Below are 26,614 nucleotides of genomic sequence, written 5' to 3'. Positions count from 1 at the left end.
TGGTCTAAATATTGTTTGTTTCGGGGCGCCTGGGTGGCTCAGTCGGTTAAGCGTCCGACTTCGGCTCAGGTCACGATCTCGCGGTCCGTGAGTTCGAGCCCGCGTTGGGCTCTGGGCTGATGGCTCAGAGCCTGGAGCCTGCTTCCGATTCTGTGTCTCCCTCTCTCTCTGCCCCTCCCTGTTCATGCTCTGTCTCTCTCTGTCTCAAAAATAAATAAACGTTAAAATTTTTTTTTTAAATAAATATTGTTTGTTTAGAACAAGGAAGAATGGATAAGCAATTAGCAATAGATGCCACCTTCATTTGTTCGTATTTCAAATGGGAACAGCAAGTCCTTCATGGCGTACGGGTACAAGACATGAGGAATACTCCCATTAGAATGTAAGCTCCGTGAGGGGAGGAATTCTTACCTGTTTTGTTACTGTTGCTTCACCAGCACCTAGAACAGTGTCCTCAGTAGCACTGAGTGAATGAAATAAATGATGGAGAGAATGAGAAGTGTTCGGTACCATGGCTGGCCCACAGAAGGAACACAGTGATCGTTGTTGCTGTTGTTACCAAGTCTGCCTGTGGTTTGTCCTGTGGCATCTTCAGGGGCTGGTGGGTAGTATAGTGCAGCTAGCTGTAGCAGAGGCTAGCACTCAAGAGAGGTATTTACTAAGGTGAAAGAAATGGAGGGTCGTGGATTAGTCGAAGAACAGAGTCATCGGTGTTATCCACCTTGAGGGGGGAAAAGTTAATGTATCTCTTCCTCACCCAGACAGTAGAAATGTTTTCACTTTCAAGTCTCAGAGAGCTAGTGTTTTCTTAATGTGCCACTTTTTATAAAAATGCCCACCTAAAGTATCCAGGAAGTCAAAAAGGTTAAGGAAGAGACCATGAGTTATCATCAAAATAAACAGCAATATTCTTGAATGTTAGCATTGGAGAAATACTTAAGAAGCATCCAACCACCTCACTGCAAGAGCCTGATTTGCCCCAAATGCCGTCACTAACTCTGGACACAGCCAGAAGGAGATCCTAATTCTTCCTTATGCAAGTCCTATTACGTATTATACACAGTCCATCTCCATGCCCACTAATGCTCCTGTTTGTCTTGCCCTGCATCTAGGAACTTCCAACTGCCAGGTATGTTGGGTGGATGCTGCCTCAGCTGTAGAATTGCTTCTCCTTTGATAGACCCCTTCACAATGATCACTGTCCTCCCAGCACTAGATGTGGCAATGGCCATGGAACAAGACCCCACAACCCCATTGTGGCTCCCCTCCTTTCTCTTTTTTCTCTTCACAGTTTAGCTAGCCTTACTGGTCCCACTTCCTCACCTCTCCATCCTGCCTCACATGATGCCTCTGAAATTGCTGTTACCATGTCACCAGAGAGCTCAGAATTGTCAAATCTAATTGCCAAATTCATTTTTCTGAACTTATCTTACTCCAGAGCTTCTGAAAATTTTTTACCAAAATATTCCTGATACCCGAAGAGAAATATGAGCACCAAGGAATGTCGAATTATTACCCAAAGCCACTGCCACAGACATGAAACAACTTTGAAGTTTCATTTTATCTTAAGAATTCATGAAAAAAAAAACAAAAAAAGAATTCACAAAAATTTTCCATTGCCTTCTTTTCTATGAAAATGATTTTTTCACAAATGTCTTCTTAAAATTGATACTCAAGGGATTTGATTGCTTTAATCCCATGGTTGCATGCACCACCTGGCACCTGTATTTGGTTTAAACTTCATAACCCTAACCAGGGTCACTAGGGTATGCTTAGTTGTCAGTTTATTTCCAGGCTAGGTAGGAACTAAGTGAGACTCAAGGCCAAAGGTGATGGTTTCTGTAAGCAGCATATACTCTTACAATCTCTTTCTTCTCATCTCCCCTCCTCACTTTACCCTCTTCTGGAGAACAGAAGGGGACTAGGAAGGAAAGGAAGGAAACATATACATGATCTGGCATTTTGGCTGGCTAATCTACTGCCTTGTTCAGTCCCAACAGCTGGGCTCTCCTCCAAGGAGGCTAAGCAGACTGGGGAGCTCTCATTGCATCTCCTGGGTAAAAGCTGCAAGCAAAGCTCTTTCATTTGGGGGTGGCAGGTTTACTTAGCTGTGTGTCCCTCAGGGGAGTGACAGCCAGAGGCTCATATTATCTCATCCAGTTCTTAGGCATTCTTTCTAGGGAGTAGGTCATATCTACCCTTTGTCCTCAAAGCCTTCTCACTCCCTTCTCTGTGTTGTGTATACTCTGCCTTGACAAACCAGTTTTACTTAGAACTGCAGAAATTTCTTTTGGGATATATCTTAGACCATAATTTATGCTTAAGATTTTAACTAAAATTCTCTTTTAACATCACTGTATGTAGTTGGGTTTTTAGAGTTGAACTTATTACATATTTTTTTCTTGCTAATAGGAGTAACTTTGTACTTTTAAAAAGTATATTTATTTATTTTTAGAAAGAGAGAGAGAGCGCATATGCAAGTGTGAGCAGGGGAGGAGCAAAGAGAGAGGAAGAGAGAATATACTGATAGTGGAGCCTGATGAATGAGTTCAAACTTACCAACCAAACTCACGAACCATAAGATCATGCCTTGAGCCAAGATCAAGAGTCCAACGCTCAACCAGCTGAGCCACCCCTGTACTTTTTTTTAAGGTTTTTCATTAATTAATTAATTAATTAATTATTTAGATAAAGGAGAGGTGTGGGCAGATGGAGAGAGCAGAGAGAGGGAGAGAGAATTCCAAGCAAGCTCCGCTCTGTCAGCACAGATCCCGACGCAGAACTAGACATGGGAGTAGACGTAGGGCTCGATCTCACAAACTGTGAGATCATGACCAAGCTGAAATCAAGAGTCAGATGCTCAACTAACTGAGCCACTCAGGCACCCCAGTAACTTTGTACTTTAATCTCTGTGTCTTGGTCATCTCAGGCCGCCATAACAAATAACCTTAGACTTGTTGGTTTAAAAATAGATATTTATTTCTCACTGTTCTGGAGGGTGAGAAGTCCAGGTCAAGGTGTCTGATTCCTGGTGAAAGCCCCCTTCCTACTCTGCAAACAGCTATCTCCTCACTATATCGTCACATGGTGGATAGAGAAAGCTCTGATGTCTCTTCCTCTTCTCACAAGGCACTAATCCCATCATGTGAGCTCCACACCCACTATCTAACCTTAACCCGGGTATCTCCCAAAAGTCCCACCTCCAAACCCATCACACTGAGGGTTAAAGCTTCAACATATGGATTTTAGGGGGAAATAAACATCCAGTCCATTAAACTCTTCATAAGTAACAATTTAAGTAATATCTTCATAGAATTTTTGAGTTATATTTTATGGGCAGTAAAGAGGGTCCCTTCAACTGTCATGATTCCTCCCAAAATATTTTCTTATGGAAGAAGAAACAGTGTGTTGATTAGAATTAAGGTCAGCTGGTAGAAACAGCAAACAAAACAAAACATTACCAGCTTAATTAAGAGATGTCCATTTCTCTTTGGTGTAATAGTCTCAAGGCACATATTTTATATCTATACAGCATCTCTGCTCTGCAAAGTCCTCTGGGATACAAGCTTCTTCCTTACCCATATCTTCATGTAGAAGGTAATGTTCAAGTTCCAGGTAGCAGAACAAAGGAAAATATGGTGAAGAAGGGGTTAATAATGAGCCATCTGCCTCTTGAAGTTCCTGGATATTGTCACAGGACAACTTTTTGCAGATTTCGTTATATGGCCACCCCTATTGCAAGGGAGGCTAGGAAATGTAGTTTTTATTCTGCTGTAGCCAAAAATGTTATTGCTTCACAGGGAGTACTCATACTGGGGGACAATGGCAGCTCTGTCATCCACAAACTTATGCAATCTCTCTGCCGTATTTCTATTTTATCCTTGGCCTGGCTGACACCAATCAGAATTTTCCTTTCTTCTCCAGACTTCTCAAGCTCTTCTGCAGACTCTTTTGCCTCTGGGCTCCCTCAATGTTAGTGTGCCCTAGCATTTGGTCCTGAAGCCCTCCTCTCACTCTGTAGACTTTCTTGCATGGTCATAGCAAAGTTATGGCTTCTGTTTCCCGAGCTTTACATTCTTACACCTCTTTTTCAGAACACTTTTTTTTTTTTTACCTTTTTTTTAATTTTTTTTTTTTTAATTTACATCCAAGTTAGCATATAGTGCAACAATGATTTCAGGAGTAGATTCCTTAATGCCCCTTACCCATTTAGCCCATCCCCCCTCCCACAACCCCTCCAGTAACCCTGTTTGTTCTCCACATTTAAGAGTCTCTTATGTTTTGTCCCCCTCCCTGTTTTTATATTATTTTTGTTTCCCTTCCCTTATTTTCATCTGTTTTGTATCTTAAAGTACTCATATGAGTGAAGTCATCGATATTTGTCTTTCTCTGACTAGTTTCGCTTAGCATAATACCATCTAGTTCCAACCACATAGTAGCAAGTGGCAAGATTTCATTCTTTTTGATTGCCGAGTAATGCTCCATTGTGTGTGTGTGTGTGTGTGTGTGTGTGTGTGTGTGTGTGTGTGTATATATATATATATATACTCCACATCTTCTTTATCCATTCATCCATCGATGGACATTTGGGCTCCTTCCATACTTTGGCTATGGTTAATAGTGCTGCTATAAACATTGGGGTGCATGTGCCCCTTCGAAACAGCATACCTGTATCCCTTGGATAAATACCTAGTAGTGAAATTGCTGGGTCATAGGCAGAACTTTTTTTCTTCAATCTCAGATTCATATATCAAATTCCATAAGGGACTTCTCTACTTAAATATATTTTGGATGACTCAAATTCAGTATATCTAAAATTAAACTCAACATCTTTCCATCTTTCCACATAAACTCCATATCTTATTATCATTGTCCATCCACATGCTTACTGAAACTAGAATCCTGAGATATGCTTGGAATTAACCTCTTCATCTCTCACATACGTCAATGTCTCTTGCCCTCTTCTCCATCCTCCCTGTTTTGCTTTAGTGGTTATAGCTAACATCTATTGGACATTTGCACACCCCAACTACTGATATATTACATGTTTTCAATTCATTTAATCTTCAAACAACCCTACTATTACTATTATTTGTCCATATTATAGATCAGGAAATTAAAGAACAGAGAAGTCAAGTAATTCTCCCAAATGTCACAGGGGTAAATGGTAAAACCAGGATTTGAAAACACACAGTTGATTTTAGAGCACTCTTTCTTAGGGCTCTAACTTCCTGTGTTAGCCCTCATTATTTATTTGTTGTATTTCTATGGAAGCCTTTTAATTGGATTCTCTTTTCCAGTCTCACTAACTCCTCCCTCAAATTCCATCTTTCATGTGACTAATTACCAGAGTAATCTTTCTAGAATATAATCTAATGATGTTAGTCTGCCACTTAATACCAATCGTCTGTGCTTCTCCATCACCTGCAGACTAAAGTTCCAGCTGCTTCATGACACACACAGTCTTTCATGATTTAGCCCCTGCCTAAAAATACAGCCTCTTCTGGAACTTTGCCTAAGTTCTATGGCCCTGTCCAGCCATGTGAGAACCACTTGCAGCTTGTGAACAGACCTTACTCCCTCAGCGTGTCTCTATGCTTTGTACTCATTCAGAGCTCCTATTTCAGGGGTAGGCTGTTATGGAAATTGCTCAAGAGCAGAATAGGTGTCCCCCTGTGTTTTATACAAAGTCTGGCAAATGGGAGTTTACTTTCACTGGCCTTTATAAGTTTCTTGAGGGAAGCCTTGGTTCTCTGTACCTGCAGTACCTACCAAAGTGCGTGGTGTGAAATAGTCACTCATTAAATTGTAAAACCAGGATGGAGTAACTACTTCATTCCCTTTTATGCTATTTTCCTAAGCCAAAGCCTTGGACAAGGAGATCTCTTGAGTGTCACTGTCTTTACCTTGGTTTACTGCCCTGTAGGGGAAATTCATCTTGGAGTGGGGTCAGAATAATAGAGAGGCCAAATTGTATGGTATAGGATATCTTGGGGATGGACATGAGGGTCTGGACGTAAAGATGAGGTGGACCAAGAAGCATGAATATATTTACATTAGTGAAGGCAACAATGTGCAACACTGGAAAAATGACATCAGGACATAAAATGTGGTCTATATTTTGGGGAGTTGTTTGTAGAGGAGATAACTTTTTCTCCTCTGCATGGAGATTGCTTTTGGGGAAAGCCAATGCAGAAATTCTTGGGTTTTAGAATCTTTTTAAAAAGCACACGAAAGTTATATTTATTTTATAGCGTTCTGGTGCTTTTGTGACAGGCTGCCTGAAGTGAAATTACCTTCACTGGTCTTGGCTCAGTCCTCCCTCCACTCCTAATCATCCCTTCAAACCCACATCCATTAGACAGAGCAGCTGTCCTTCACCACTAAAGAAACGCAGCCCAGAGTTATGTTACCGTGGAAACAGAATCACTTTTTTGCTGCAAGACACATCGCTTTATCTGCATTATTATGAAGCAGAATATATTGGTAGGGCTGGAAGGGGAATCAAATATTCTGCCCGCCAGTGTTGTACTTGGCCTTTGGGTGAATAAATGACTTTCAATTAGAGTGCTTAAATATCTTTTAACTTTAATAATTGTTCTTAGATCCCCAACAGAATTTTACTTGGAAAAGAGTAAAAAATTTGACTCTGCTAGTAAGGAGAGAGCTATAAATTCTTTCAAACTACACCACTTCTGTTAAAAATATATGTGAGTGTGGGTGTGCACGTGCACGAGACTTTACAATTAATGGTTTCATTGTGTGTAAAATAAATGTCTTTGTCCCTTGTTTTTTGACTTTCTGACTTGATCCTATTGCAGATTTATGAGGTTGTCCTTACCTCTTCCTTTCTTTGTCTTTACTCTAAACTGCTTTGTAGTGAACACATATTTGTAATCCTATCTTGGGTTGGGCTGTCTGTATCCAGATCCTTTCTGGACTTGCTGCTGAGTTTCACCCGGGCCTGTCACTCACTCCCACTTCTGGGTCATGATTCCTTTTGGCAGCCAAAGTCCTTGCTCTACCCTGCACTGTTACTCTCGTTCCCAAGCCTACATTTAGTTACTATACTATTTTATTTTCTCTTCTTGGAACTACTCTATTTCTTACTGTTTGTGTTGCTGTCTTGAAGACCAAATCTGCCAAAATTATACTGGTGGAAGGATGAATTCAGTAAAATCCCAGGAACAAAATAAAAATCCCTCATCCCTTCGGTTCCAAAGATGCTCACAGACACTGAGTTTCCATACAAGTCCAGAAAAAGCGCTACTAAAAAACAAACAAGACACACACCCACACACCTGCACATGCATATGTGCACACGCACACACACACACAGTCTGAAATCCGATCTAATGGAAAGGGAAGGAAAGTCTTTTACTGGCTCGATATAAATTAGAACAGAATGTGACACTTTAAAAGTACTAGTGTTTTAATTCTAGAGATAGTAGAATAGCATTAAGAGACAAGTGATATTTATTGAGCAACTAGTTAGTTCCAGATTTTTTTTTTTTTTTTTTTTTTTTTTACATCTATGTTCCATTTAATTCTCAAATTCATCCTCAGGGGTGATGAGAACTGAGATACTCAGTTACCACCCAAACCCTAAACAACAATGATTTCTGATTCTGAGTTCCGTGTTCTTTCCAACCACACCACTTTGTGTAGTGTCCAGCAAAGCTCTAATGTGTTGGGGGCTGACATCTGAGGAAAAACTGAGGCGAAGATAGCCTCTAATCCTGACTTTGCCTCCACCGGACTTTGGAAAATCATACATGTGTTTCAAACTCAGATTTGTCCATCCTTGTTTAATAGGGATAAATAACCTCTTATTTCCTTACACATATAGGGAATTAAGCAGTTAATATGCGCAAAGCATGCTGAAAATACAAAGGGCATTCTATTTCCATAGGAAGAATGACTTACTGTTGTTACTGTAATAGCTGCAGATTGGTAGGTCCATGTAACTCTCAATCAGTTCAATCCCAAATCATTGTCAAGACCACATTTGCAGTATCTTTGAGAGCAGATGCTAGCACATATTTCTTCTGTCTCCCAAATCATCTTAACACAGTGCTGGATTATGTAGTGGATACTTAATATATATTTTCAAGTGATGGAGTGGGTCATTAAATCCAACTATTCAATATCTGCTTGAGCCATCAGTTACAGGCCCAATTTTATCATAATATCAAAAAGGATGCCTTAAATGCTTGGACACAATTAGCCCAAGTTGTTATATGAAGATACAGTGATAAAACTCTGGTTTATAGTAGTATCCAACTGAGTTTTAACAGGAATAATGGCCAATTCTTCTACTATCACATATAAGGAAATATTTTATATCCCTAAACTCTATTGCTTGTCTTTCAGATACCAAGGCAAATGTTAGCTGAATAAATAGTAAAAGAAAATAATTTACATTGAACCTGAAATTTCACTTTCCTTACCTCTAAAAAATTAGCAATAATTGCTCCATTTTGAGCATTTACTATGTATGAACTGTACTCTACACACTACCTCTTTAATTTTTATAATGAGCATATAAAATTGGATCTATTATTGTGCCTATAATAATAAAAATAATAATCTGATTCTGGGAGGAGTCAGATTCAGAGAGCCAAAGTAACTTGTCCAAGTCGTTACCTGTCCAAGTCTGTAACACAACCTGATTCAAACCCATACAGACTGATTCTAAAGTGTTTTCCTTAACTGGGATCCTCCACATCAGTCAAATGCATAAAGTCACCTTTGAGAAAACCAACCTTCTTTTGCTGCCTATCTCCATTAAGCTCTTTATCCTGCATTTTATAAATGAGAGGAAGGAAGGGAAGAAAAAAGGAGGGAGGGAAGAATAAGGGGGAAAGGAAAGGAAAAGAAAGGATAGGAAAAGAAAGGGAGGGAAAGGAAGGGGAAGGGGAAGGGAAAGGGAAGGAAAGGGAAGTAAAGGAAAGGAGAAGGAAAGGAAAGGGAAGGAAAGGAAGGGAAAGGAGAGGAAGGGGAAGGAGAGGAAGGGGAAGGGGAAGAGGAAGGGAAAGGGAAAGGGAAAGGAAAGGAAAGGGAAGGAAAGGAAAGGAAAGGAAAGGAAAGGAAAAAGAAAAGGAACGTCTTCCACCCCTCCTGAGTAACCTGGGGATGAAGTGGGACCTATCCAACTTCTTAACACTAGTCACCGTTGTCAAATAGTAAATATGTGGAATGTCAGTTTCGTTGACTTGATGTCATTTTGCCTTTGTTTTACATTTTTCAGGAGAAGTATTCTTGCAGATTAAAGGGCCCCTGGAAGATATTTATAAAATCTACTGCTACCACCATGATGAGGCGCACAGTGTACTGGAATCCTATGAAAAGGAAGAAGAGCTGAAGCAACATTTGAGCCACTGTATCCAGTCCTTAAAGTAAGGCCTTTTCAAATGATGATTTCCATGCCTAGCAGGGAACATTTTAACTGGATGTAGATGAAAGTTCTCACATAAATCCTATATTTGATGAGGCTTGCTGGGAGCTCCACTTTGTGTTCTCTTTATGAAAAGCTGACATGCCAGAAACCCTGATTGACTCTTTTCTCCCCCCTGTGAGCATGACTAAAAATAACATGGGAGAAGATTCAGGGCTCTGTAGAGATAGAAAAATGCAATATCAAAAAATGAAATGTGGAAGAAAAGGCCCTTCTTAAAGCTGTTGTTACCTCCCTGCCCACCCCCCACCATGAGACAGCATGGGGCACCGTGACCACTGCAGCATGTGGAATAATAAAGTTAGTGGAATGTTCCATGGTTCTCTGATGGCTCTCACTTCTCCCCAGATTCACTAGACCAGGTTCAGTCAGACCCTGTTCAAGTTAGTTTCAGGAGTTAGTTATGCCTTCCTTCTTTATCCTTAAAGTTTTGGTGCTACATAATATACATTTTTTTTAATCTGGAGGAAATTATTCACCATAAAAATCTAAAAAATATAAGGAAGTACAAATAAGACAAAAACACTTGCTATTCCATGTATTAACTCTTTGCTAGACCATGTATTAGCCACAGCTTGCATTTTTTCTGATTTTATTTATATGCATAAATATGGATATGTGTTTGGGTTGATTCTCCTAAATGGAATTGGTATCTTATTTTGTATGCAGTGTTCTACCACATGAAGCTAAAGCCGACATTTCTGCCCTACTCCACATCTTACCTAGTGGTTCTATTGTGGTGTTTCATTTCTAAGGATTACCCATTGTCAAAGAATTAACCAGAGAGAGTTGTGATATCTTAATCAAAGCATACCCAGCAGTCTGAGCCTCTAGCATATTCCCCCATTAGGTACTGTATTGCAGGAGGACAAATATGGAGGTCTTAATGTGGTACAAGAGGTTGGTAGCTAAATTAAAATGAGATCATGAGACTACAGTAATCCCCCATCTTATCCATGGGAGATATGTTCCAAGACCCCCTCCTACACCTGGATTTCTGAAAACTTGGGTAGTACCAAACCCTATATATACTATGTTTTTTGTATACATTCATACCTATACCTACGATAAAGTTTAATTTATAAATTAGGCATGGTAAGAATTTAACAACAATAACTAAAATTGAACAATTATAACAATATACTGCAATAAAAGTTATATGGTCTGTCTCTCAAAATATCTTGTTGTACTATACTCACACTTCTTCTGGTGATAATGAGAGATGATAAAATGCCTCCATGATGATGCGATGAAGTTAGGTGAATGACATAGGCCTTGAGAAGTAGTGTTAGGCTACTATGGACCTGCTTAGGATCAGTCATCGGAAGGAGGACCATCTGCTTTAGGATCACGGTTTTTCCGTAGTAACAGAAACCCCGAGAAATGAACCCATGGATAGGGGAATTACTGGTCTCTGGAAAATGTCTTTCCAGGGGAGAGCTGGGATTGAAAGTGGGTTTAAACAGGAGCCAAATAATTTTTAAAAATTAACGTTACTGCCCTCTATTGGTCATTAAGTTGTTGCAGTTCTTTACCCATTTTTCATATCATGGAAAGACTATATTCAAGTCGCAAAATCACAAGCATGTATGTAGTGCTTATACTATACCAAGCATAGCTCTGGGTGCTGAAAATAAAAAAAATAATAATAATAAATGAGAATTCAGGTAACTCTTAAAGATAATATGTGACGTGTAGCTCCAGTTGAGTATTTTTCCACTATTTGCAGTTTAGTTCAGTGTTAGAAATCAATTCGGAGAAACCTGGAAGTTCGAAGTTGTATCCATGTAAATAAATTCATATATTAAAAGCAACATTGGGGCGCCTGGGTGGCGCAGTCGGTTAAGCGTCCGACTTCAGCCAAGTCACGATCTCACGGTCCGTGAGTTCGAGCCCCGCGTCAGGCTCTGGGCTGATGGCTCGGAGCCTGGAGCCTGTTTCCGATTCTGTGTCTCCCCCTCTCTCTCTGCCCCTCCCCCGTTCATGCTCTGTCTCTGTCTGTCCCATAAATAAATAAAAAAACGTTGAAAAATAAAATAAAATAAAAGCAACATTGTCTAAATATGTATGGAGAAATAATGGTGTTATCCGGGGTGTGAATATCTACTTTTCCTACCTTATACTAGTGGCAAGATCTTATCAGTAAATGTCTTACTTGAGTCACTCTCCTTCTTCAATTTCTAGAAATAAAAATCTCACAGCAAGTGAACAACTAGGACCTTTAACTATCGCTCCAACTACAACCTCAGGAATGGAGGTCCATACCAGGAACGGATGTAGCTAATTTACTTTGGCATGTGCTCCTAACAGCTGACTAGAAGTGGGGCCGTCTGTTCAGAGTGGGGTGGACACTAGTTTATTCATCATTAAGGCTTTTGACCCCTAAGAGAAAGAAATGGACCCTGCCAGAATACTCCATTTGGCAGTGTAGTTCAGTATCATACCCCCTAAAAGCAGCTAAAAGGCAGAGGTAATTTTGAAACATCATGAAGTATCAATTACTAAAAATGACTTTCAGACCCAATGACTTATTTGATCTTTTTCTGAAAGCCTTGAGTTATTGCCCTGGTGGATGTCCCAAATCTTGTGTATTCAGCACTACTCTGATTCTAGGGAGTAATTTCAGGCACTGGAAGGTGCTAAGGCTTAGAAAGCACAAAAATCCAAGCAAAGTAATATTGACACTACTATTTCTTACGGGAAAGAAAAATCAAAATAAAATATCTTAAGTTAGAGCTATTTTCCCAAAAGTTGCCTTTCCATGAAAATAAAGTTGATGATGAATTGTACTGGTCTGCCCAAAAGCTGAGAGCAGAATTATTGACATTACTATAATACTGGCTTCAATTGAGCTAAGCTTTAAATTCTGAGAAACAGGTTTTTAAACAGGTTTATAGGCCAAAGAGAGTCTGGAACACCCCAAGGGCTTGGTTTCCCTTGCCAAGTAATCAGTCAAAGCTATTACTGGGGCTCTGCCTTCTCCTTGTGGCTAAATAACAGAGCCCAAGTGCACAGTTGCCAATTTCTAATGAATATTAGGTGTGGCCTTCATTTCTACCGTGCAAGGGGATATTGAAGCAATATCCATGACAGAGGTGGCTTCAGGTCTCAGAAGTTAAAGCAGATTTTAAGCAACTTAGGTTGCATTTGAACTAAAATTAAAATATGTTTATTGAGGGCCTAATAAATATTTATAAAAGTACTAGATAATGTTGAAAAAAACCCACATATATATGCATAGTTCTTGCCTCCTAGGATCACACTTTCTACTTGGGTAGATAAACAAAACCATCTGGAAAGTTTAATAACAATACCAAAGTTAATTTAAATAACACACCAGAAGCTGTCACGGTAAGGTTAAAGACTAATTTCCAAAAGGAGGGTAGAGAGATTTACTGGTTCTGTAACAGACTTGAGCTCATAACCCTTGGCTATTCTTTGAAGCCCATTATCTTTCAAAAGAGAAAATAATATTTGTATCTAGAAAATAATTTTGAATCCCTTTGAAACATTAGGACAGCATTTCCTGGTGTATGATTTCCCCTGTGTCAGATCCACAGGGATGTGTATTAAAACTGCACATTCCTAGGCTCTGCTCCAGACATACATACATACATACATACATGCATACATACATAAATAGGACTGCTGGGGGTCCAGTCCAAGAAGCTATGGATTAACTAGCACCCTCAGGTGATTGTGGATACATACTCAGGCTAAGAACCACTTCAGAAGGAGAAATCAGTACTTACTAGCTGCTTTCCCTGAAGCATAGGGACTTTCTTCATAACTATAGACACCATCTAAGCAGTAATTTCAGGGTTTGGGGACCTTAAGAAAGAAAAGGCTAAAACTTTCTGGGAGTGCAGTATCACATCTACATCTGTAACTTACAAATTGGAAATCTGCAAATTTTTATTTATTCAACAAGGAATATTTACAGAATCTCATTAGTGACCCGTAAGATTGCATGAAATGCTATTAATACAGTCTCTAAATTTATGGAAGTCATTTGCTAAAGCTCTGGTTACTTAGCCTCTTTGGGGTTATTTAAGGCTTCTGATCTGTATGCGAAAATGAAAAATAGAATAGCTATAAATGCAAGTGTAACTATAATTAGAATAGCCTGTCTGCTACCTCCTTATTCTGTTTTTCTAGCTATAAATACCACCAAATCCCTGCTGCCTTTCAGAGGCGCTAGAGATCTGTTTATTTTGTAATAGATAAAGAATGAAGGGGCTTTTCCAAGTTTTTTGGTAGTTGGAAGACACATTCCTAGCTTTATGTCTAGTTGTTATAAATTTGTATATATTTTTCTTTTTCCTAACCAAAGCCACCATCCTTGGGAGGAAAACTAACTTCTCGTCATGTGGGTGCTTTGGCTGTTTGTAATACTACTACAGTTTCTCCATTCAGAGAGGAAGCTAAAAGCTTGTGCAATGCAGAATCTAAAGGAATAGAGCTTAATTTGTTCACCATATTTTATACTTCTTAATGATATTCTAAAAAACGTTCCAAGTAAAAACTAAAATCATTTTTGAGGGGTGCCTGGTTGGCTCAGTCGGTTAAGCATCTGACTTTTGATTTCAGCTCAGGTCATGATCTCACAGTTTGCAAGTTCGAGCCCCGTGTCAGGCTCTGAGATGACAGTGCGGAGCCTGTTTGGGATTCTCTCTTTCCCTCTCTCTCTGCCCTTTCCCTGTTTGTTTTCTATCTCTCTCTCTCTCTCTCTCAAAATAAATAATAAAGTAAACATGAAAAATATTTTTAATCATTTTCAAAATTTTTCTCAATTCCTTGTTGTATGGCACCATGTTTGAACAAAGACTATTATAATTATGAAACAGCCACATAAAAACTTCTGTTAATTTTAAGCCAAATTATAATGAGGCCATGAGGGTAAGAGGTGTGGTGAGGGTTGTATTAAATTACTTTTATCCCATAAAAGGGTAAATGGACACAATTTAACTTCCTCCTTCCTGAATTGTCTTTGGCTGGGGTGAACTTCTGGAAAGTTTTAGCCTAAAGGGGAGAATTTTTAAAATGAGGAGCAAATGAAAAGGAGACATTATAAGGTAGTACTATTATTACAGGTTTTCCCTGTTGGAAAATCTCTCAGGTTCCTTTTTATAAAATGCTATACTGACATTAAATACAGTGTTTAATTTATGTTATAATATTTGTTTTATTTGGTTGAAATAAATGAAATAGAGAAAAAAATTCTATGTCTTCTTTAGGAGTTAAAAGAACAATCTTTTATTTCAACTTCAAATTTTCTGTTTGGTTCCAAAATTATCATGTTGTTCAGTTGTTTGCCCCGTAGAAAAATGCATTTATATTTTTATTCAACTTTTCCCCCAAATTTTCTGATCTATGATCCATAGAGCATACTGAGAAAATGAAATTCCTCATTAGACGGGGACAGAAATTGAGATTAAAATGTGAATTCAAATAAATGGAAGGAAATGCTGCATGGGGGGTGGGTAATAGTGCAATTTCTTTCATTCAAGTAGAGGCATTCTTCAAATAGCATTTAATAATTGCCTAAAATGATAACAGTTGCTGATTTTAAAAAAAACTTATGATTCTCTGCTTGATTACAACAAGGAAATCTTAGATTCAGCAGAACCCAGTTATTTCAAGATGTCTAGGAATCCATTCATAAGAAGATGTGTGAAGAGAGAAGGACAAACTGTTTTACATATATGTATACCATTGTTTTCCACATATGTAGAGTACTGGGATTAATTTTTTCAAACCTTTTAAATCCATTAAATCTATGAAATTCAACATGGGTATTTATCATAGATTTTCTTCTCAATCATAGAATATGAAAAGACTATCTATTGTTATGAGATGAGGTCACAAAAATTTTTCATATTGAAAATATTCATTGTATTCCAAAAGACTGGAAACCAGAGGTCGAGGTGATCAGGTTATGAACACAGTTTACTGCTTTATTTCTTTATAGCTATATGAAGCTTTTGGAAGAAAATTTCTATCTCCTTTCTGCCTGAAATTTAACTTGAATGATTCCCACTTCTTTTCTTGTTAATTAATTAATTTGACAAATATGTCTTGTACTCCTACCTGATGCCAGTCACTTTTTCAGGTACTGGGGCTACAGCAGAGAACAGAGCAAGCACACATCCTTGCCCTTATTCAGATGGGGAGCAGAGAGATAGACAACAAATGAAATAACTGTATGCTATATTAGAAAGTGACAGTGTTACGAAGAGAAATAAAGCAGAAAAAGAGGGTAAAACGTAGAGTAGGAGGCATGACACAATTTTTAAAAGTTTGTTTTAAAGGAACTTTAGGAAGGTTTCACTAGGAAGAAACATTTGAGCAAAGACCAGAAGGAGATACCTGAGCCAAGAGCAACCAGGCAAAAGAACCGCAAGTGCCAGACCTGGAGGCAGAAGCTTGTCTTAAGACTATAAAGACTATAAAAAGAGTCCTGTTCTGTTGCCATAGTTTGGAGGAAGTTTGGGAACAACAGGAAATGAGGTAGAGAGGAAGTGGAAGGAGAGGCAGATCACATTGCCTTGAAGGACTTCCATTTTTCCTGAGCTAGATGTAAGCCACAAAACTAGCAATGGCTAGTGAAAGTTTTTGTGAATTTTGATAATTAGTGAATTGTCATATTGAATAGGTGAATAGTTTATAACCTGGATAGCACTGTATACAGAAATATTATGTAGCACTTGAGGGTAGCTTTCTACAAGTCAATTACAGTTTACTTTGTAGTGTTATAATCTCAATTTCTCCTGTCACTATGTTTAACCAATTCTATTCTCTTTTCATAATGTAAAAAAATTGATGTTTAAATCCATTTTCACATGATCAAAATTTACTGATTACAATCTGAATCAATAGTTTTTAATCTTATATAGAGTGTGAAACAAAGTTGGTGTAGACAAGATACAGGTAAAATTTAAGGGATGTGATTATAAAATAATGAGACTAATTCTATAAAACATTCATGAAAATAACATCACTTCATTTTATGTAATAAAAATTTAAGGGTTTTATAATGTTTGCATATTGCCTTAAGTATGTAGATTTACATTAATTTACTTTTCTCCTTCTCTCTTATAGGAAAATATACATGCAAGAGTAAGTACATTTGTTTTAATAATAGAAACCAAATGTAAAGCTCATGGGGAAAATGCTATTGAGTATTTCCAAAAATTCTAATTTTTGTTTTTTACAATTATGTTTATTGCTTCTGATACATTATTTCCAATTTGCCTGAGGTAATCCTATATATTAAATTATCTCATATATTTTACAAAATGTATTAAAAGAATCCTGGGGTATAATATTTAATAAATCACAACTTTGCTGGTTCCAGGAACTCTTTAGGAACTGCTCATCGCATGTATGTTTAGGAACTTATTGTGTCCAAAACATACCTTCCTAAGAACAACATTAGTCTTTAAAAAAACAAAAAACAAAAAACCTCAGATTAATACCATAATGTTTTTGAAGTTTCTATAGATTAATGTACAAAAGAAAAGATCTTCATGCATTGTAGTAAATATTGGGTTTCTTCCAATTTGGACTCTTATATGATTTACAGAGAAAAAATCACACACACATATAAAATATATTTAATATACATAAAATATTAAGATGAAATAGTTTGTCACTAGGACAGTATAGAAGTCATCTTATCAAAATAACACAACATATACACAACACTTTGGAAGATGTCCATTTTTATAGAAGGAAAAAACATGTCTAGTCTAATACTGAAGGATGATATTGGCTTAAATACAAACACAGATCTACCAGGACTTTTAAAAAGTACATTTACTTTCATTTTTTTTAATGTTTATTTTATTCTTGAGAGAGAGAGACAGAGTGTGAGCAGGGGGGGTGGGGGGGGGGGGGGGGAGTTGGGGGAGCAGAGAGAGGGATACAGAATCCAATGAAGGCTCCAGGCTCCTAGCTGTCAGCACAGAGCCCGATGCGGGGCTCGAACAGAGAGATCACAACCTGAGCTGAAGTTGGACGCTTAACTGACTGAGCCACCCAGGGGCCCCTAAAAAAGCATGTTTGCGGGGCGCCTGGGTGGCTCAGTCGGTTTAGCGTCCGACTTCGGCTCAGGTCGTGATCTCGTGGTCCGTGAGTTCGAGCCCCGCATCGGGCTCTGTGCTGACAGCTCGGAACCTGGAGCCTGCTTGTGATTCTCTGTCTCCCTCTATCTCTGACCTTCCCCCCATTCATGCTCTGTCTCTCTCTGCCTCAAAAATAAATAAACGTTAAAAAAAATTTTTTAAAAAAAGCATGTTTGCTTTAGCATGGTTAGTTAATTATCTAAAGGCCTGAGTTCCTAGTCTGTGTGTGTACTTGTGTACACGTGTGTACTTGTGTACGTGTGTGTGTGTGTGTGTGTGTGTGTGTTCTAAACTTATGAAACTGTACCTCAGGAAATACAAAAATCTATAAAATAAAAATTATATTAACTTAAGCTGTAAATACCGGTCATTTATGCTTTGGTGCAGAGTGACCATGAGGAAAGACAGAATTTCAGAAGTGAGCTGGAAGAACCAGGCATCGGACAGGGAACCTTAAACTAAGGCCTTGTGCTCGTGTCTTGGCCAAATTGAGATGTTAGTTTTTGACATACCGAACAGGCACCCAGTTTTCTCTCACTTTATAAGTCTTTTCTTTCAAAAGGGGGGGATATATATATATATATATATAGCATGCAAACAGATGTGAGTAGTGGTGTTCAATGAGTTCCTAATTCTGAGATCATCTCATGAAAAGGTGCATGATGGAAGGGGGCCTTTGTCCTTTCACACACTGTGAGCCTCCTGGCTTCTCTTCAATGATAGTTGATGCATTTGGAGGGGTGGGAAAATTGCTGTCTCCTTAAAAAGCCTTTTGCTCCGGCATTGTGCCTAGGACTAGAGATTCACATAGAAGAACTATGTGAATTACACAAGAACTTCCTATGCTACAAATTCTGCTCAGGTTTCTTTTCCTAAAGTTTTTCTCCTGTGGTTATAAAGACCAAAAAGAGAGAGAGAGAGAGAGAGAGAGAGAGAGAAAGAGAGAGAAGAGAGGGAGAGAAAGATTCAGAGGAGAGTGAGAGATTCTTTTAATACAGTTCGCATGCACAGGCTCCCACATACAGAATACTTACAACAAACAGTACATTGTATTGAAATACTTGCTTAAAAATCGCTCTAGCTTTTAGGACAGTCCTGCTGCGTGGGAGTTAGCAGGCTTTGTATGCCCCCCCCCCCAGCCTATTCTATACATCAAGAACTGGAAAAGAGGACGAGCAATCCCAGCATGTGGCTGGATGAACATCAAAGGCACATTCGCCATGAGTTATTTTCCTTCCTGTTTCTCTCACTCTGGTCATGAGGCACACATGCTGCTACATAAAAGGGTAAAAGGCAATGTCAAGTGCTTTGTAATTGTTTGGCTCCTTAGCAGCTAAGGCCAAGAATATTGCAGCCAAGAGTGCATTTAGGAAATGTAGGTTTTTAGATGCTTCAGAAAAATTCCTTACCTATGGAAATGGAAAATTGTGTCTGGGTTCTTTTTTTACAATCGACATATTTAAAAATACAGAAAAAGATAAAGATGTTTATAACTTCTAACATGTTTATTTTGAATTATAATCTTATGCAAACTTCAAAGACAGTATTAAAGTGACAAGAATCATAGAATCCTGCACCAGAAAAATGCCCCCAAAGCATTTGATCCAAGTCCCATGTTCTAAAGCAAGAAAAACATAACTATTCTAAATTTAACAATATCCAGAAATGCAATGTTTTATCTTTATGTTTTTCCACTTTTTTATATGCATCCTCTGTCTGACCGTGTATTCTTACCTTTGGATTCAGGATTTCTATCAATCTCAAAATGTTGTAGATTATTTTCATCTTTCTTAGGTTTTACATTTTTTTTTAATTATTAAAGAAACCCTGGAAAATGTAGAAAATCAAAATGAAGATAGTAGAGACAATTGGTAGTCACATTCCAGAGAGTTAACTCTTGTAGCATTTCAGGAGTCCCTTACTTCACTGAAATTTTTTCTACACACACACACACACATACACACACACACACACACACACACACACACACACACACTGACTAACAAAGGACCGCTATATATTTCCTGTATGTCAACTTACTACCTCATTCATCAGTGTATCATGGACACCTTTCTATGTCAGTAAATATAAATCCACATTGCTTTATGACTGCATAATATTTTATCTGATGTATACACCACAGTTTAGTTTACCAAACCCTTATAGATACTTGAATTATGTCTATCTGTCTTATAAAGATTGATGTTATGTGTTCATTCTTATAAATGATATTTGTACAATAATTTGATTTTCTTAGAATGAGTTTCTAAAAGTGGAATTGCTAGATCAAAGGGCTTTTCATACTTACTGCCAGAAAATTTAAGAAAAGCTGAAATAATTTATATTCCCACTACCTGTGTATGAATTGTCCATTTATCTCCTATTAGCGAGCACTAGAAACATTTAATATGTGTTATCTTTATAACTTGTGGCAATGTAGGAGGCTCCAAATAGTATTATACTGTTTTAATTTTAATTAGTAATAATCTTTAGAATTTTTCATGTATGGTTAAGTATTTGTACTCATCTAATAAATTATCTTTTTATTGATTACTTTTATTGAGATGTTCATCTTTTCCTAATAAATTGATAGTGGCTCTTTAATTAGCAAGTGTATTAACACTTTTTCTGTTTGATGTGCTATAAATAATTCTTCTAGCTTATCATCTGACTTTTAACATGGTTTATGGCAGCTTCTGTTTTCATTTTTATCTGTATAGTATTGCAGAGCTAAATTTTAAAATAGATTTATCACTTTTTTCTACCATGGCTTTCAGATTTTGTCTTGTGCTTAAAAACTCCAAGATTGTTTTCAAGTGTAATCCCTGTTTCCTTCAAATTCTTATAAGTTTCATTTTTAACATTTAGACCTTTGATCTATACGGAAATTGTTTCGGTATAAAGAATCCATTAATTTCGTAATTTTTTTCTACATAGCTAGAAATTATCACAACACCTGATACTGAATAATTTATTTTTTTTCCACAGAGTAGGAATGTCATATTTACCATGTACTTAATTTTCATACATACTTGTATTTATTTCTTGATTTTCCATTTTGTGCTATTCTTTCATCCATATATGTACCTATACCAAATGCTTTCAGTTTTGCAGCTTTATATTTTAATATAAGATATAACTAAAGTTGACCCTTAAACAGCATGGAGATTGGGGTGCTAACCCCATGCAGTTGAAAATCCATGCATAACCTTTGACTCCCCCAGAACTTAACTGCTAGTAGCTTACTGTTGGCCAGAAGCCTTACTGGGAACATAGTCAATTAACACATATTTTGTCCATTACATGTATTATATACTGTGTTCTTATAATAAAGTAAGCTAGAGGAAAGAAAATGTAATTAAGAAAATCATAAGGAAGAGAAAATATACTCAGTACTGTACTGTATATTTAAAAAATTCATCTATAAGTGAACACTCACAGTTCAAATATGTGGTGTTCCAGGGGTCAACTGCAATCCCAGCCCAGTACTCTTCCTTTTCAGAATTTTCTTGGATATTCTTGAATGTTTCCTTTTTTAAAATGTTTGTCCTTTTGTTAAAATTATATGTGCCGTGGTTGGAAAAGCCAAATAGTTCTACAGGATTTAAGAAAAATAGTCCTGGGGCGCCTGGGTGGCGCAGTCGGTTGAGCGTCCGACTTCAGCCAGGTCACGATCTCGCGGTCCGTGAGTTCGAGCCCCGTGTCAGGCTCTGGGCTGATGGCTCAGATCCTGGAGCCTGTTTCCAATTCTGTGTCTCCCTCTCTCTCTGCCCCTCCCCCGTTCATGCTCTGTCTCTCTCTGTCCGAAAAATAAATAAATGTTGAAAAAAAAAAAATTAAAAAAAAAAAAAAGAAAAATAGTCCTCTCTTCACTTACCTGCCTCTTAAGGACATAAGTATTTTCACATCTTTTAGTTAATATTTTGGTACTTATCTTCATCAATCTAAAAACATGTTTGGTTTTCCCTTTTTTTTAAGTATATTTATTTATTTGGAAAGAGAGAGTGTATGTGTGTGTGCACATGCTAGCAGAGAGGGGCGGAGAGAGAGACTCCCAAGCAGGCTCTGTGCTGATAGCACAGAGCCCAATGAGGTGGGACTCCATCCCACAAACCATGAGATCACGACCTGAGCAGAGATCAAGAGTTGGTTGCTTAACCAACTGAGACACCCAGGTGTCCCTGGTTTTTCTTTTTTAAGTATTATGTTTTGTCTTCCCCTGTAGAAGACAAGAATTTATCTCTCTTCCTATGCCATCTCTACTACACACACACACACACACACACACACACACACACACCCTCCACATCTCTTCATTCTTCCTATGCAGTTACATTGTCATTTGGATTAGAGCCATCATCAGTATTTGATTTCTTATATGTGAGTATATCTGAGTAAATTTCTTTTCAAAGCTAAACCTTGGAAGAAACTGATTACTTGTTTTCCTGGGAAAACAAAAAATTGTCTCTATTTTTTTTTTAATTTTTTTTTTTGTTTTCCTTGTCGTGATCATTAATGCCACACACTCACAGCCAGTCATCTCTTAAGACAGCCAGATATATTATGCATGCTATCAACTTCATCTCCCTAAAAAAGCCTCTCCCAGAGCCCTTCTGACTTATTGAGTCTGAACTGGGTGACTGGGCACAGCCATCTTTAAGGAACTCTCCTCCTGGCCTCCTGGAGAATCTTTGCCTCTCCCCTATTTTTAGTACCTCCTTCAAGTGTTTTCTATGTTTGCCAAGAAAGTAAAATTTTAGGAAATTTTATATCTCCCAAAATCTTTATTTTACCCTTACACATGATTTATAATTTGATCAAGTATAGGATTCTAAATCGAAAATCCTTCATCTTCAGAATTTAAGGGTAATTCTTCATCATTTTCTAGCTTTCAGTGTCGCTACTAAAATCTGAAGCTTCTTCTGATTCTTAATTGTATGTTCGTACCCATTTGCTTGTATGTGTCTCTAAAGGATTGGAGGGTCTTCTTTTTGTCTCCAATAGTCTCAAGTTTCATGAATTCCCAAGTGTGAATCCATCTTATCCATTGTGCTGGATCCTCACCAAGTTCTTTCAACATGCTAACTCATGTCCTGTTCTTGAATTATTTTACTGATGATTTCTTCCCCATATTTGCTCTGTTCTTGGTTTCTGGGACTCTAATTATTTCAATATTGGATCTTTTAAACCAGTCTTCTCTTTTTTTTTGTTTTTAATTTTTTTCTTCTCTTTTCTATCCCTTTGTATTTTTTGTTCTTCTTTCTGGAAAGTTCCTGAACATTTTCTCCAACACTTGTGAGATTTTATTTCAGCTATTATCCTTTTAATTTCCTAGAGCTCTTTCTTAGTTCTTCAAATGATCTGACTTATTTGTATAGCACCCTAAAAATTAGGCAGTTTCTTTTTTTAATGTTTATTTTTGAGAGAGTGAGAGCGAGTGCGTGAACAGGGGAGGGGCAGAAAGAGAGGGAAATAGAGGATCCAAAGTGGGCTCTGTGCTGAGAGCCCCATTTGGGGCTCAAACTCATGAACAGTGAGATCATGACCTGAGCTGAAGTCGGATGCTTAACCAACTGAGCCACCCAGACACCCTTAGGCTGTTTCTTAAACAGGTTTGCAACTAGTCCTTCTTATTCTAAGCCCCACCTCTCCCTCTCTCCACTTCCACAGGTTCTCAGGGAGTCTAATTAATGAATCTTTGGAGGAATGATTAACTTATTGCCTCTCCATATTACTGGCTCTCTCTGGTCTGAAACTCTCTGGTAATGAATCAATTACCATTAATTCATTTTCTTTACATCTTCCTTTAAGAAAAATTTTTTTAATGTTTATTTATTTTTGAGAGAGAGAGACAGCAGACTGCAAGTGGGGGAGGGCCAGAGACAGAGAGGGAGACACAGAATCTGAAGCAGGTTCCAAGCTTTGAGCTGTGAGATCATGACCTGAGCCAAAGTCAGATGCTCAACCAATGAGCCACCCAGGCACCCCTTCTTCACATCTTCTAATACTTAATAGTGCGTATTTATTTTTACAACAATTTTTTATTTATGTTAAATGCTATTTCGTTATTATTTGTATAGCAATGTACAGCTTTTTTCTAAAATTGACTTAAGGTGTTTTAAAAGGAGAGTGAATGAAAATAAATTCAATAATAGTACACATGGTTTGTGGCTACTGTAAAATAAATATTAAATTTAGGATACTTGTGATCATAAAACAGAGGAAATTCAAAGTAATATGATCGATAGTTAAATGATTATTTTCCCTTCCTCTTGTTTTCTCCCTCTAATTAAGATATATTGGTGTACCTCAGTCTCATATATCTGATTTTTTTATCTGTCACCAGTTTTTACAATGTTTAAACATCATTTTTATTTTCATTGTGCCACTGTTTTCTTGTGTTTGTTGTGAGGCTCTTTACAGCCAAACTGGATGCTGCTAAAACAAAGCCAGCTGTGTTTACTGGACTTTGTAAAGTCCTAATAATTCACAATGAGATTAGCGTAGCTCCTTATGTACTAAATGCTTGCCAAAGTATTCATGATAAGACAGAAGAAGAAGAAACAGAATTACAAATGAATGACTACCTTGGTTTTTAGCCCAGTGTGTATGGGAAATTGTTATGCATTTGGTTACTTTCTGTTGGGGATGCATGTGATAATTGGGTGTTTGGCTGAGCTGAGTTATATCACACATAGGACTCATTTGCCTCTCATAGTTATCAGAACTTAATCTTACTGGAAAGGATTAGGTGGGGTGAATGCCTGGAGTGTCATTATCTTAAAAGACATCCTCTATCTTTTCTACCATATTGCTTGTCTGTGTGATGCAGATATCAGAACATCATTGCTCATCACTTGGGCAACTGTCCAAAGTACGTGTCTGGAGACAAAAGTGTCTGAGAGAGTTCTCATTTTTGAGAAAGCCTTTTTAAATAATTGCATTGTGACACTTTTAAGAGAAAGAGTAATAATTAATAATTGTTATTATTGTCCCTTGAAACATAAACGAGAGAGAATAGAACTTTGATATCAGAAAGTAATGGAAAAAGAAGTAATGATAAGGTGTGGACACTCTAAAGGGCTGAGGCTGGTTTTTTTGAAAGATCTTAAGCTCAGAGTTACAAGTATGGCCCTAAAGGCCATACATCTGGGTTTTTTTTCCCTGTAATTAAAAATGTTAAATATGTATATAACAATAGACCACACTCATAAACTATCTTATTAAAGTTGGGTTTTCTTTGATTGAGTTGTTTGATTATATTCATATTTTGATGGCATTTTCAGTGATTCTTAGAGGATTAAATAAACTAATATTTGGTGATAGTCAAAGGAAAACCTCAGAAGAAATTCTGATCATATTCACACAGATAAAATGATTTCTTCTCATCAAGTTAATACCTTCCATATACTTGACTTGTTCTTATTTAAGGGAATTATTTTTACTTAAGTGTCTAAACTGTTGTATTGTTGAAGAATCTCTGTTAAGATACATATAAATGCTGTATTTCATATTCAGATGTTTTGCTTTTGATATACCATCAGTTAGAAAATATATTTTTAGTTGCTTTTTTATTTATTTTTTATTTTAGAGAGAGAGAGAAAGAGAGCACATAAGCAGAGGAGAGGGGCAGAGGGACAGAGGGAGAGAATCTCAAGTAGGCTCCATGCTCAGTGCAGAGCCCGACACGGGGCTCGATTCCATGACCCTGGGATCATGATCTGAGCTGAAATCAAGTCATACGCTCAACTGACCAAGCCACCCAGGCACCCCTAGTTACTTTTCTCAGTATTCATAATAGATTTACATTTTTTCCCCATCCACTTCACCCGTCCTCTTGGAAACCAACAACATCTCTCTTTCCCTTTCTCCCTCATTCCCTCCTTACCATCCTGTCTCCTTACATCCCTTCCTCCCGTCCTTAATGGATTTTGTGTAAATGGGTAGAAAGTGCAAGATAAATCACACTAAAGCAGCTCTTTACTCCCTTGCAAACCTTTAATATTTACTTTGAATTTCCTCAAAAGAAAAAAAAAAAAAAGGTTGCCACTTGGTTTGCTTCTGTCTTTGTCTTTATTATAGTATCATCATTTTCTCAGCATGTGATAAAGCTCCTCGGTCTAGTATTCATGACCACTGTGCAATTTTTTGGGAAAAAAATTCAATGTAAAATAAAAGCACATTACAGAAAATCTGAAATCTATCATTTCAATCTACAAATATTCATTGAGAAAATATGTATGTCAGGCTGGAGATAGAGTGATGACAGAGAAATTGAGCATAAACTGATAAATAGGGAAACAAAATGATTGCAGATAGTTGATAAGTGCTACAATAAAAATGAAAATGGGGAGATGTGTCAGAGAGTGACTGGTGCGTGTATGTGTGCACATACACATGATAATCAAAGTTCCCTAGTTTCTCATTTTTCAAATGAAGAGTTTTGTTAGATGATCTCTAAGGTGTTTTCAGGCCTTTTCTAATGATAAACTTTTCTAATTTTATCCAAAGTTTTTTAGATCCATTTCACTATTCCAGTGATGTGGTGTGTTGTCTGTCCCTATTAATATTTAGAAATAATAATTAAAGGATAAAAAATTCACCTATTAAGATTGGAAAGCTGTCTATATTCTTACCTACCAAAAACAAATACACAAACAGACAAAAACAAAAACAAAACCCCCAAAACTGAAACCAAACAAACAAAAAACCTAAAGGAAAACCAATAGGTTTATCTGTCCATCAGAAGGGATTCAAAGCACAATTTCTGTCCATGCCTATTTACAGTGTCTCTTTATTTGCCTCTTGACATAAAAAGGCTTTTAGAAACCTGACTTCTCACTAAAAAATGCATGACAGTGGGTTGGGGAATGACATGGCCAAGCTTTCAGCTTTTTTGCTTCCTGTGAACTGCTTGGCCAATTGGAATGACTCTATTCTCATGTCAGAACTCCGAAAGAGAGAGTCAGCCATGTGTGCTCACTTGTATGTAGCCATTTGAAGATCTGTTGGTTAAGAAGAATTCCATGTG

General features: G+C 37.5%; 1 protein-coding gene and 1 long non-coding RNA gene across 2 annotated transcripts in view; one reads left to right on the top strand and one right to left on the bottom strand.

The window, feature by feature from the left end:
• Nucleotides 1–26,614, top strand: part of ARHGEF38 (Rho guanine nucleotide exchange factor 38) — a 131,028-nt gene that overhangs the window by 73,667 nt on the left and 30,747 nt on the right. The window contains exons 4-5 of the mRNA XM_040476925.1: nt 9,251–9,398; nt 16,559–16,576. Coding sequence (XP_040332859.1) covers nt 9,251–9,398; nt 16,559–16,576 — 166 coding nt within the window. The remainder of the gene's footprint in view (nt 1–9,250; nt 9,399–16,558; nt 16,577–26,614) is intronic.
• LOC121031667 (uncharacterized) overlaps nt 183–26,614 on the bottom strand; it is a 33,756-nt gene continuing 7,324 nt past the window's right edge. Inside the window, exon 4 of the long non-coding RNA XR_005790836.1 lies at nt 183–658. This is a non-coding gene — a long non-coding RNA (uncharacterized LOC121031667). The remainder of the gene's footprint in view (nt 659–26,614) is intronic.

Source organism: Herpailurus yagouaroundi, unplaced genomic scaffold (genome assembly GCF_014898765.1).
Source record: "Herpailurus yagouaroundi ecotype Mexico unplaced genomic scaffold, PumYag 28, whole genome shotgun sequence".
NCBI classification, from domain to species: Eukaryota; Metazoa; Chordata; class Mammalia; order Carnivora; family Felidae; genus Herpailurus; species Herpailurus yagouaroundi.
This window is presented reverse-complemented; position numbering and strand designations above follow the sequence as displayed.